Here is a 13226-nt window from a genome sequence, read left to right on the forward strand (position 1 = left end):
TACAGGTGAGGGGAACCTGTGGCTTTTTGGATGTTGTCGGACTCCAACTTCAACCAACACCACCCAGCATGGTCAGTGGTCAGGGATCATGGGACCTGCAGTCCATCCCTATATTTCGTATTTGTATATCCACTGTTTTTTGAGGGCATTTGGCTGGCACACTAGGAATGCCCCAGGGGGTCTCTTTCTCCACACTCTGGCAGTATACTTTTGAAGTCTTGCTGACACTGAAGCTATAGAAAGCTTCGCTAACTGCTGACAACAAAACCCAGCAGGGTTCTTTTTTTGTACGAAGTAGGTCTTCAAAATTAACCTTCCAGGCACAAAACCCGATACAGGTAGTTAATATTTAGCTCCATGCAGCTTTTGATTCCTAAATATATATCAAAAGTTGGCTTAAAGCCTCTTTTTAGAAAATGGGGGGGGGGAGGAAAGGTTTTCTGAAAAAGGATATTAAGCTTTATCTAATCCTGTCAGCTGGCATTATTCAAGTCATCTGTAAGCAAGGATGAAAATAAACACGTACAGTTTATGAGCCGGGTTCTGTTTGTGGCAGATTTTCAAAGGTTGCTCAATGTTGAACAACGAGGATATTTATAATAAACCTGGTACATTTACATAATCTTTGAAAGGAACACACGTAACGTCCTTAGTAAGACTGGTAGGCAGATGTGATGGGGGACTGGTGAGAACCTGCTAATTCAGCCTTGCAAGAAATTGCAACCCTATGCTCTGTTTACCAGCACTGCTAATGAACATATGAAGCAGGCTTATAAAATGGGGTGGTGGGGTGGTTAACCTGTGGCCCTCCCAATGTCAGTACTTGACTATTGGCTACACTGGCTGAGGATGATGGGAATCCATCAACATCTGGAAACCACAAGTTAGCCACCCCTGGGCCAAATGGAGAGAACTGCTGCGGGTGTAGATTGCATAACAAGCTACAGCTACTGAAATTCCCTCTTTTAGATCCAGGAAGCCTTGCCTCTTTTAACACTCAACACTGCAAAAATCTAAGCACTGGTTCTGGTACTAACTTACTAATCATGTAGCAACTGACATGATGCGCAATAATCCTCACAATACTGATGCGCAATAATCCTCACAAACCATTTCTTATACCACCCGGCGATGAAACAATTGCTGAGACGGCTAGAGTGCCGGTGGCGGAAAACTCATTCTGAATCAGACCGGACACAGACTAGAGCTCAACATCGAGCCTACCAAGTGGCAATGGCAATGAGGACCTTCTTCACCGCCTCTATTGCATCTGCAGAAAACAGCAGCAGGAGACTCTTTCAGGTGGTTCGCAATCTATCGGAACCACCTTCGTCACCGGGGCCCGGTAGGGACCCCAAGATCTCCTGCAATGCTTTTGCAAAGTTTTTTTTGCAGATAAAGTCGCTCAGATTTGGAAGGAGGTAGACTCCACCGTGGGAGCAGGGCCGGGGCGGGTCAGTGCTAGAGCCCTGTCTAGTCATGTTACATGGGATCAATTCCAATCTGTTACCTCTGAGGATGTGGACAGGCTGCTTGGACGAGTGAAACCGTCCAAGCAGCCTGTCTCCTTGATTCTTGCCCATTCTGGCTAATAGAAGTGAGCTGGGAAGGGCTGGGCGATGGGCTCTGCGGGGTGGTGAATGCTTCCCTCTGTGAGGGAGCCTTCCCAGACCCGCTGAAAGAGGTGGTCATTAAACCGTTTCTTAAAAAAACATCTTTAGACCCGGCCAATATGGCCAACGATTGCCCAGTCTCAACTCTACCATTCTTGGACAAGGTGATTGAGTGGGTAGTTGCTGAACAACTCCAAGCACGCCTGGAGGATGCAGACCATTTGGATCCCTTCCAATTGGGATTCAGGCCTCACCATGGGACTGAAACTGCCTTGGTCACGCTGGTTGATGATCTCTGGCAGGCTAGGGACAAAGGTGAGAGCTGTTTCCTAGTTCTGCTGGATCTCTCAGCGGCCTTTGACACCATCGACCATAACATCCTTCTGGACCGTCTAGAGGGGCTGGGAGCTGAGGGCACTGTAATACAGTGGTTCCGCTCCTTCCTCCTGGGCCATGCCCAGAAAGTGGTGTTGGGGGATGAGTGTTCAGACCCCTGGGCTCTCACTTGTGGGGTGCCTCAGGGTTCTGTCCTCTCCTTTTAATATCTACATGAAGCCACTAGGAGAGATAATCAGGGGGGTTGTGCTGGGTGTTCATCCGTATGCAGATGACACCCAGCTCTACCTCTCTTTTAAATCAGAACCAGTGAAGGCGGTGAATGTCTTGTGTGAGTGCCTGGAGGCGGTTGGAGGATGGATGGCATCCTGACAAGGTTGAATCCTGACAAGACAGAAGTACTGTTTTTTGGGGACAGGGGGTGGGCAGGGGTGGGGGAGACTCCCTGGTCCTGAATGGGGTAACTGTGCCCCTGAAGGACCAGGTGCGCAGCCTGGGAGTCATTTTGGACTCACAGCTGTCCATGGATGCGCAGGTTAATTCTATGTCCAGGGCAGCTGTCTACCAGCTCCATCTGGTACGCAGGCTGAGACCCTACCTGCCCGCAGACTGTCTTGCCAGAGTGGTGCATGCTCTAGTTATAGAGTTGGACTACTGCAATGCACTCTACGTGGGGCTACCTTTGAAGGTGACCCGGAAACTGCAATCAATCCAGAATGCGGCAGCTAGACTGGTGCCTGGGAGTGGCTGCCGGGAACACATAACATCGGTCCTGAGAGATCTACATTGGCTCCCAGTACGTTTCTGAGCACAATTCAAAGTGTTGGTGCTGACCTTTAAAGCCCTAAACGGCCTCGGTCCTGTATACCTGAAGGAGCGTCTCCACCCCCATCGTTCAGCCCAGACACTGAGATCCAGCGCTGAGGGCCTTCTGGCAGTTCCCTCATTGCAAGAAGTGATGTTACAGGGAACCAGGCAGAGGGCCTTCTCGGTAGTGGCACCCACCCTGTGGAACGCCATCCCATCAGATGTCAAGGAAATAAGCAGCTATCCTATTTTTAAAAGACATCTGAAGGCAGCCCTGTTTAGGGAAGTTTTTAATATTTAATACTGCATTGTTTTTAACACTTGATTGGGAGCTGCCCAGAGTGGCTGGGGAAACTCAGCCAGATGGGCGGGGTATAAATAATAAATTATTATTATTATTATTATTATTATTATTGGTATATAAAAGAAGAATACTGATGACAATGGGTGGTAAATCATGAAGTTATCATACACTTCCTTCAATAAGAGAAAAAGACACTGAGATTTTGGTAATAGGACAATTTATTAAAATGTAATTGATTAATCTGTTAAAAGCCAGATGATTAATTAACTAAAAGTCTTCAATCAGTTACCAGTCCTATTTACACAAGAGTAATTTCACTGGCAGTGTAAATTAATTTTAGTGGTTTCCGGACCAAATTCATCCCGAGGCTTGCCGTTTTGATCACTTTCCCACACAGACCATCTGCCTAATGAAATAAAGTCATCCTTCCTCCTCAAGTGATTCAGCGTATAACTAGGCCTGGATTAAAATAGTCTTGTCCCTGAACAAAAATATTTTATTTCCCCCCTTTTTTAAACATCAGTATGTGCATGCAGAATGGGGAGAAATAAAAATAAATTGCTTATCAGCCTTCCAGCACATAAAAAGATTCAAACCATTGACAAGTCCCATGATTTACCATTGTCAAAACCAAGGTGCTATTAAAATGTTGTTCAGGGCCAAAACAAGACAATTGCATTCAATTTGCCTTTGCCTTTGAAAACAGAAGCTGTGGGAGAGCAGGAGCAGGATATGGATAGTGGTGTATTTTGGGGGTGAGAGTGTTTAACCCTTCCCTCCTATGCTGCAGTTTCATCCAAAATGACTCACCCCATGTTGCCAATTGTGCTGGGTGAAAAGCTGTAATTGATGGTAGATTTACTCATGGGGAGAATAGCATGACTGCAGGATGTTTGGAAAGGGTTAACCTCCCTTCCTGAAGTCTGAATCCTGCTCAGGCCACTCTGCGGCTATTATAGTTAACAGAAGGGGGGTATTAAATGCAATCATGCATTCCACATATTGCCTTTTTTGGCCCTCTGAAACACAGGGTTATATCTAGGCAAAACAATATTTCTAGCTGCTCCTTGGCTAGAAGCAGCTATTTCGCCAGCTTGAGAAAAGCAAAATAATAATGATGGGCTGTTGTTTAAATTAAATTGAGTGGACATAAGTACTTGAATGAACTTGCTGAAATGGCCTTTATGCAGATTGACTGCATACATTGAATTTACTTATCAAAAGCAGCTTCTCAGTTATCTAGTTACAGTCTATGACAATGTTCATGCTGGCCTATGTTGAAGCAAGGCACATAATTGTTTAACATGTGCAGGAGGGTATCTTGGGATGGCAGGGAATAATGCTCCAACTTACCTGGGACAACAGAATGCAATGGCACTTAGACATGCACCGGACCAAGCTGTCACTCTGTGGCAGGTGAAGAACCTGTAGTCCTCCAGATTTTCAACTCCCATCATCACCAACCTGCTGTCATGGATCATGGGAGGTGCAGTCCAACAGTATCTGGAGGGCCACATACTAGCCAACCAGGGGTTAGCACTTCTGTTTTGCTTCTGCAGAATCCTGGCTTGCTGTGATAAACCAACAGGAGATTGCGGTTTATCACAAACCCCTTAACCCATGGCTTGGAACTGGCTTGTGTAGAAGCTCACCAGAGCTTGCGGTAAACTGTTATCTCTGGTTAGTATGCGATGGCGAGCCAGGATCCTCTTGAAAGCGAAACTAAACACTACCAAATTTCTCCACCTGGCTGTGCAAGTCCACTTCAGGCATGTAGCGCTAATGACAATTTACTATTATGTGTAGACAATGTCTTTTCCTCCAGGATGCGGGGCTAGAATCCTTTTGGGGATGTTTATCAGTAGCTCACATGTTCACTGTCAATAATACTCAGTCACTAAAGAGTATGTATTTAGCGCTGAAAGTAGTTGTGGACCCAGCTGCGATTCTGCACCCTTGGTCATGCTGAAACCAAGGTGACTGTTTCTCTTTGCCCTGCCTTTCTCGGAGCAGGTAATTATTACAATCTTGCTCCTCTTGCTTTTCTTTAGGTTTTTTTACTGCGCTAATCAATCTATCTTTGAACCTCAGTGTTAGTTCAATCCTGATGTCATAATGGCCTCGTTTTATTTAAAAATCTTACAAACCTTTCCAGCCAGCTTTGAGAAGTCATCTCCCCCTATGATCTGTGTATCTTGCATAGATTGGTCATTCTGAAAAATAAAAGTAGATCACATTTTACTTGCACTCTTAACTTTGACAAATATCTTCATCCCTAATGAGTTGACCCGAAAAGGGCCCACAGACCAATCTCAGTGAAACCTATTTCTATAGAATTGATTCATTTATTGTCTGTTATTATACTTCGCTCAGGGCAGCTACCAACTATCCTTCAGACCAGATACCTTGGTTTAAGAACAGCCCTGTTTACAAACTATTCGGTTTCAGTTTAAGAATAGACTTCTGGAACCAATTAAGTTCGTAAACCGAGGTACCACTGTACAAAACCATGAAATAGAAACAAAGGTTACAATAAATTCATACCAGCAATATACTCTCAGTAGCAGTGTGCAATTAATCACCAAACACCTTGCAAAATACTTTTTTTAAAGGAGGCACCTAAATACCGATACTATGACTGTAGTTGATGGTCTAATCTCAGGGAAACTTTTTTTGGGGGGGGGAGTTTTCAGGTTACTATTGGAATATTGATCACTGTATTATGTGAACTACCCTAGAAGTTTTTTGAAGAGATCTATAACTGAAATTAATAAGGGTGAGGAAAACAGAACATCCTACTGCTGCAGAAAAAGATGTGTGTTTTCTCTAACGTTTCCAAACTAGAAAAAGTGTGTGTGTCCCGTCCCCCAGGTAAAACCACCAATAAGAAATCTGTTTTGGGAATAAGACTCTTCTAGACCTACAGAGTAATTAATAGTTGTAATAAACAAACAAGCAAATGGTCTTTTGTTTACTTAAAAAAATAAAATGATAAAATCCCTTTCAAAGACTTTGAAGTATACTTCCTTTGCATTTTAACACTCTTGGCTGCGGCAAGAACTCTGCTGCTGGCAAAGAACTGCAAAAGTGAATCCAAGAGTCTTTCACAGCACAGGATAATACTATCCAGTAAGAGAAGTTAAAGATTGTATAGCTGTGAACTGGCAACTACTGGGGAAACTGCTATGTAATTCTTGTGACCATATTTGCAATTCCTGCCAAAGCAGAATATTTCGCCACAATGGAAGGAACAGATGTGCAAATGAAGTCAAAGCAAATGCCTGTGTATTGCATTAGCTGCCTTTCATAAGTGACATTATATGAGTAGCTTTAATATGTTGATGCATATCATCCTAAAGTCCACCAGCGCTGCTGATATTCTCTTTTCTTGTGTGATTTCAATGGGTGAAATCCAACGTTGCTGTTCTGCTTGTCTTATGATCCAGTGGAGGCGTATGAATAAGAGAAAGAGGTAATTTTCTAATTCCCTCTCTCCCCTGAAGCCCCCACCCTACATTCCAGAAAATCTGGAACAGATTTTCATGGAGCTGAGAGGGCTGCAGCAAGAATGGTGTGTGTGTCCCTCTTACACATGTTAGTGGGCACCTCCACTGGATCGAAAGTGGCAACACTGAATTCCACTCTCTATATTAATATTCCCCCCCCTCTTGAAGGGCCTTTTCAGTGGTGACCCGCTGGTTAAAGAATTCCCTCCCCAGTGAACTGAGCCACACCTCTTCTATGCAAAGCTTTAAGCATACCTTAAAGTGTTCCAAATTGGTTTTTCCTTAAATGTTTTAAATTTGAAACTGCTAATCCCGTTTACAGTTGTCTTATGCTTTGTTTTTGAACTATTTCTGGTTGTGCTTTAACTCGGTTTCTTTTTTTCTTTTGCTGAGCCTCCCCCATTTTTATTGTTACTGATGCAACAAATACAAACAAAATTTATTAAATATATAAACAAAAATAAAAACAATCTCAGTGGAAACTAAAAAGCCCTTGGATAGATTACACGGATACAAAAAAGTTAGCCATCTTAACACCAGTGACAGTTAAATGAACCGCATTTTCATCTTCCAGGCACTGTATGGATGTTGTTTGGTGATTTCAAATGCATTTTATATTGTGTTATGTAAACTGCCTTGGAGGGCTAAAAATACAATAAATAAAAAGTTTAGCAACCTAAAATTGGGATTTTACTCCATCATATTTAAAGGTCAACTTGGACTCACAACTGTCTTCTAATGGTATCAGCGAGGGAGATTCAATTTACTGCCTCCCTGATGTTCTTGGACTCTAGCTCCCATCAGGATGAACACTGATTGGGAGAGCACCACACTGACTTCCCTCTGAGCTAGAGGGTTCATTCCCATGCTTTTTCGGAACTTTAAAGACGATATTGGGGGGGGGGGGAAAGCAGTTCTTATCACCGATTCTGTATTCCAGTTAAATCCAAAATATTGCCATGAATCATTATGTGCTGCTTACTCTCTTCTAGTCAACTTTCAAGCCACTTCACAGTATTTTGCTCCACAATTCATCACAGCTTCCCGTGACAAATTGAAGAAATTGCCATCAGGAAACATGTTTTAAATCTGTTCTGAAAACTTTATAGAGGGCAGACATCTAACAATGGCTGACCTATGAAGATGATGGAACCCAGGCGAAGAAGAGGCGGGAAAGGCATCAACAACACCTTAATCTTTATCTGAGCAAACCTTCATCTATGCTCTCTGACGTTGCCAGAACTCAGGAATATCTGAAGGCGCTGTGGATGACTTCAGGCTTCCCTCCGAAGACGGTGGATGCATTCGCACCATCAAATCCTGGCTTATGGACAACCTACATGCTCCCTTTGCACAAGCAACTACAGTGGTGCCTCACAAGACAAATTTAATTCGTTCCGCGAGTCAATTCGTTTTGTGAAAAATTAGTCTTGCGAATCACAGTTTCCCATAGGAATGCATTGAAACTTCTTTTTTTGCCCATAGGAATGCATTAATTAAATTTCAATGCATCCCTATGGGAAACTGCGATTCGTAAGACAAATTTTTCGCAAAACGAATTCGTTTTGCGAGTCACCATCAGATCGCAAGACGCATTCGTCTTGCGAGGTACCACTGTACTGTAAATGAGCCAGGAAGCTTAAGCTACTTCAAATTCCTGTTATGTCTGAACTGGCAACTAGGGTAAATAGCATCCAAAGAAGCCAGGATCTGGAAGCCATATTTTATCTGTTAACCCTGGTTTCCTGATTCAGACACCCTAGGAAGCTATGGTTACCTGTAGCTTCCTGGCTTACACGAACAAAGTGGCTGTGAAGCTCATGCATGTCTTGGCTTACTCAACTGACATTTCATCATGCAAATGTAGCCACCACAGCAAGCTGGCTGGGAATATTTAGTGGGCTTGAATCCAAGTTTCCAGCAGCCAGTCTCCTGTGCCTTATCATCTATACCATCAACACTCTGGTTCATCAGCAAATTGAATTCTGTGGCTCAGTTAAATCCTCTAGATTTCAGTAGCCGCATGGATACTGTCTGTTGACCCTTCAAACCAATCAAGACCCTACAAGACTTAATAAAACAGTAATATTCCAAGTAATGTGCTCAGTTGGTCCTTGGCAGATGCTCCTAAGTGGACTTGCTCCATCCCTCTCATTTTCCACGCATGCCTACTCTATAGCCTGATCCATCATAGACCACACCCTCTGCCTCTGAATCTTAAGCCTGCCTGCCTGGGATCCCCAACTGCAGCCTGTCTGTGAACTTAGCTGAGCCATCACACATACAGTCGTACTTTGGAAGTCGAACGACTTGCTAACAGAACCTTTTGGCTCCCGAACATCGCAAACCCAGAAGTGACTGTTCCAGTTTGTGAATTACTTTTGGAAGCCGAACGTCCAACAGGGCTTCCATGGCTTCCGATTGGTTGCAGAAGCTTCCTACAGCCAATCAGAAGCTGCACATTGGTTTCTGAAGGTTTTGGAAGTCGTACGGACTTCTGGAACGGATTCCATTTGACTTCCAAGGTACGACTGCAAGAATGCATCCATGGCAGAAACCTGTGGCAGGGATAAATGCACTGCCTCTCCAGCTGCAATTATGAGAAATATCACCAGAAGCTGGATTGCAGCCTTATCCCCTTATCCTGTACTTTATAAACTTCCCAGATAAATAGAATTTCAAAGAACAAACCCCAAAAGCAATGTTTAAAGCTTTCTGTATATGCTCCTTTAAGTGTATTGTAGAGAGAAATTCCCGGCATAATACGCTTCTTGAGCCACCTTCTCAAAGCTTCCATAACAGCAGCGACTTTTAGGTTGCCAATTCTTCCAGTATTAGATCATGTCTTTTGAACAGGGTGGGTTAGTCTATTATTACAGTCTTCCTTTTCTTTTCTGGAGGCCAGAGGGATCTTGAATCCATCTGAAGCTACATGTGCAATGAATTGGGTGGTCTCAGGAAAGAGAGAAGTCCCACAAACAGGGCTGCCGATGTGAAAGTTGCACAAAGCAGCACACATCTGCCGGCTTGCAGTAGCTGAGCAGAAAATGGAATCTTTTAAAAACTGTTCTGGCAGAACAAAGGCTAACTTAATAATGGCACAAATGCGGCTGCAATAAATTTCCAGCACTCCGCCTCATTAAAACTATGGACAGGCCTTTTACTACATCCCTAGTTGCCTATCATCCGAGCTGTTATATTCACCCCCTTCCTCCATCAGAAGAAACCTGTTGATATGGTGCTCCTAGAAAGTGCAAAAGGTTTTTTTTCTTTTAAAGTACATCAGGTTTGGGATGCGCCAACAATATAGATTTTTATAGACCAGGTTTTATTCATCTTCACTGCATCGCAATCAGTCCAAAGCACAGAAGATGTCAGATACTCTTGGACAAGGCCTAAATTAGAAGGGCATCTTCCTCATTCCTTGCGAACCTGCCCATCCATTGTATTCAACACTGCCTTCTTGCCTTCAGAGTTGTGGCTGGGTGGCACATGGGGCAGGGCCTTCTCAGCTGCTGCACCCATGTCATGGAACTCTCTCCCTAAAGAGATTTGGTTGGCCCCCTCCCTTTAAAAGGCAAGCTGAAAAGCCTTTTAACATTTTCACCATTGAAAATTGGTTTGGGCTAAGTTACTGTTCTCCTTCTATTGCTATTTTTTTGTGTGTGTGATCCTATTTTGCTCTTGTCTTTAATTATATTTTTTTTAACCTAGGGTTATTGTTTTTTGGTTGTTTTAAACGCTTGTTTGCACAATCCAAATGATAACTGTGTCCACTCCACATAAAGTTGTACCTTGGATCCCAAATGACTTGGTACTTGGATGTTTTGGTTCCCAAACGCCACAAACCCGGAAGTGACTGTTCCAGCTTGTGAACGTTCTTTGGAACCCAAACATCGGACGGTGCTTCTGCGGCTTCCGATTGGCTGCAGCCAATCAGAAGCTGCGCTTTGGTTTCCAAACATTTTGGAAGTCGAACAGACTTCCGGAACGGATTCTGTTTGACTTCCAAGGTACGACTGTATTCTGCTAGAGAGCACGCGTTAGGTTAAGTGTGCTTAAAAACATGGACCAAATTAATTTCCCCAGCACCACTAGGTGTGACTCACATATTAGCCTCCAGTCAATGCTGGAAGAATGACAACCATGTGCCCAGACTTCTGGTTGCTCCTTGCAGAAAAGTCTTAAGTGTCCCTAAGAGTGTACACACCTTCATTTATTTTTAGCATGTTGGGAAGCATTTACAGCATATTCCGGATGAAACATTTCATGAAAATGGAATTTGAATACTCATCATGCTAGAAACAGGAAATCTCTTTCCCTTGAACCAGACCCTAAGAAAAGATCTGGTGTAATGGACAATGTGCCATGATTAATAGGTGTTTGTAAAGGATGCAGCCGCCTTCTTCTTTTTTTGGAATTTTTTTTGTTGGACGACTGAGAACACAACAACGAAAGTGCAGCTCCCGGAATGCCCTGGTGGCATCCTAATTCTAACAGAACTGCAGAGCTGTTTTGTCTGAGCGGTGACATTTTGATGGCCTTATCCGTTCCTAGACACTTGAAATAAATAAAGGAATCAAGCAGCAGGGTGCATTTCAATTTGGTCTGTGTTGCTGATTTCATGATAGCCTCCAAAGGTAAGTTATCAATAGCTAAGTAAGTCGGTTTTTTTAATTGTTCGGGTTAAGTGCGGAAGATTGTCTAAGGGGGGGGGGCGGGAAAGTGCAAGCGTGGGTCTTTAAACTGTACATTTCAAAGTGCATAATGCACTCAAAGAAAGCATGGAGGCGAAATACAAGCTGTGATAACAGCAAGAAGTTTCTTTTCAGTAAACAGCCCCCCCACCCCGCTACAGATGTGAAGCTTCTCCTTTATATTGGCAAGTATTACAAGCAACTGTCATAAGGGCTAGTACAATGTTTATCAAACAGGGAGTGGACCCCAGACCAGAGCACATATAACTATGCACACTTGGTTCTGCTCGGCCTTGAAATAGCCAAATTATAGGTTAGGATGGCCCTGTTATTGTTTCCTGTCCCTATATCTGATTTTTATTTTATTTTTGCGGTGTAAGTCACTCTGAGAGCAAAAAAAATGTGATTAAATCTAATAATAATAATAATAATAATAGCAGTAATAGTACCGCTGGTGCCTACTCTATTAGCCAATATTGCACTCTTATCAAAATGCTCATCCCAGTGGCGATCCTACTTACTGCCCATCTATGCATAGATGGAAAGAGTGTTAATAGCAGATTTGCAGAATGAAGGCCTGGCTGATCTTGTGCGGCTTTTCAATCGCAAGCAGAAATTATTTCCATCCTTGATTCTGGGTGACTACAGCTGAATGGTGCTTGCAGATGGCTGGCCGTAACACTGCATAAGGCGACTAGGCCAGTGCAACTACAACAAAGTGAGATGTTTTCTAATGATGAGTTCTTTCAGAGCACAGAAACAATGTGATATATTGTGTTTCTCCACTCTGCTGTAGATTAACCTTCCACCCAATGGCGTCACTGCGTGAGCAGTTTCAGCTGGGGTGGGGAAGGAGACAGAAGAAAGACAGTTTTTTTTAATGCTGTTCAACCACTAGCAGGGAAGATTTAAACTCCAAATTTAATTACATGAATGAAAAGGAGGATGAGCAGGATTATCTGCCAGCTAGAGCAGCTCAGTAACCCTGTGCTGTGAACCATGCATATCTGATAAATCCAAACTCCCTGAAAAGTACAGTTTTCTCACCGTGTTTCTCATATTTTAAGGCATCCCCAAAAAATAAGCCATGACAGGATTTCTAAGGGTTGGTGAAAAATAAGACATACCCCGAAAATAAGCCATGTCGTGTAGCCCTGACCGAGCGAGAGGCGAAGGCGCGGGACCCAGCAGGAGCTCCCTGCCTGCTTCCCCGAGCCGTCGCGCATCGGGGGACAGAGCCGAAGATCGGCGGGCGCTCCTAGCTGGGCTTGACAAGCCCGGCAAACAGCGCCCGCCGACCTGTGCTGTGTGACAGGCGGGGGTGGGGGAGAAGCGGAGATCGTTCTCCGCTCTCCGCCCACCCCCGCCTGTCACCGAAGATCGGCGGGCGCTCCTAGCTGGGCTTGACAAGTCCGGCAAACAGCGCCCGCCAACCTGTGCTGTGTGACAGGCGGGGGTGGGGGGGAAGCGGAGATCGTTCTCCGCTCTCCGCCCACCCCCGCCTGTCACCGAAGATCGGCGGGCGCTGTTTGCTGGGCTTGACAAGCCCGGCAAACAGCGCCCGCCGATCTTCGGACCTGTCCTGTGTGACAGGCGGGGGTGGGGGGGGAAGCGGAGATCGTTCTCCGCTCTCCCCCCACCCCCGCCTGTCACCAAAGATCGGCGGGCGCTCCTTGCTGGGCTTGACAAGCCCGGCAAACAGCGCCCGCCGATCTTCGGACCTGTCCTGTGTGACAGGCGGGGGTGGGGGGGAAGCGGAGATCGTTCTCCGCTCTCCCCCCACCCCCGCCTGTCACCAAAGATCGGCGGGCGCTCCTTGCTGGGCTTGACAAGCCCGGCAAACAGCGCCCGCCGATCTTCGGACCTGTCCTGTGTGACAGGCGGGGGTGGGGGGGAAGCGGAGATCGTGCTCCGCTCTCCCCCCACCCCCGCCTGTCACCAAAGATCGGCGGGCGCTGTTTGC

At 44.9% G+C, this 13226-nt stretch overlaps 1 protein-coding gene across 2 annotated transcripts in view; it reads right to left on the reverse strand.

The window, feature by feature from the left end:
* Positions 1-13226, reverse strand: part of PRTFDC1 (phosphoribosyl transferase domain containing 1) — a 53227-nt gene that overhangs the window by 16126 nt on the left and 23875 nt on the right. For both annotated transcript variants that reach the window (XR_015946256.1, XM_035129182.3), the window contains one exon: positions 5208-5273. Coding sequence is in view for 1 of the 2 variants with exons in the window: in XM_035129182.3 (XP_034985073.1) it covers positions 5208-5273 (66 nt within the window). In the remaining variant the exon portion in view is untranslated. The remainder of the gene's footprint in view (positions 1-5207; positions 5274-13226) is intronic.

Source organism: Zootoca vivipara, chromosome 11 (genome assembly GCF_965207765.1).
Source record: "Zootoca vivipara chromosome 11, rZooViv2.hap1.1, whole genome shotgun sequence".
Taxonomy (NCBI): Eukaryota; Metazoa; Chordata; class Lepidosauria; order Squamata; family Lacertidae; genus Zootoca; species Zootoca vivipara.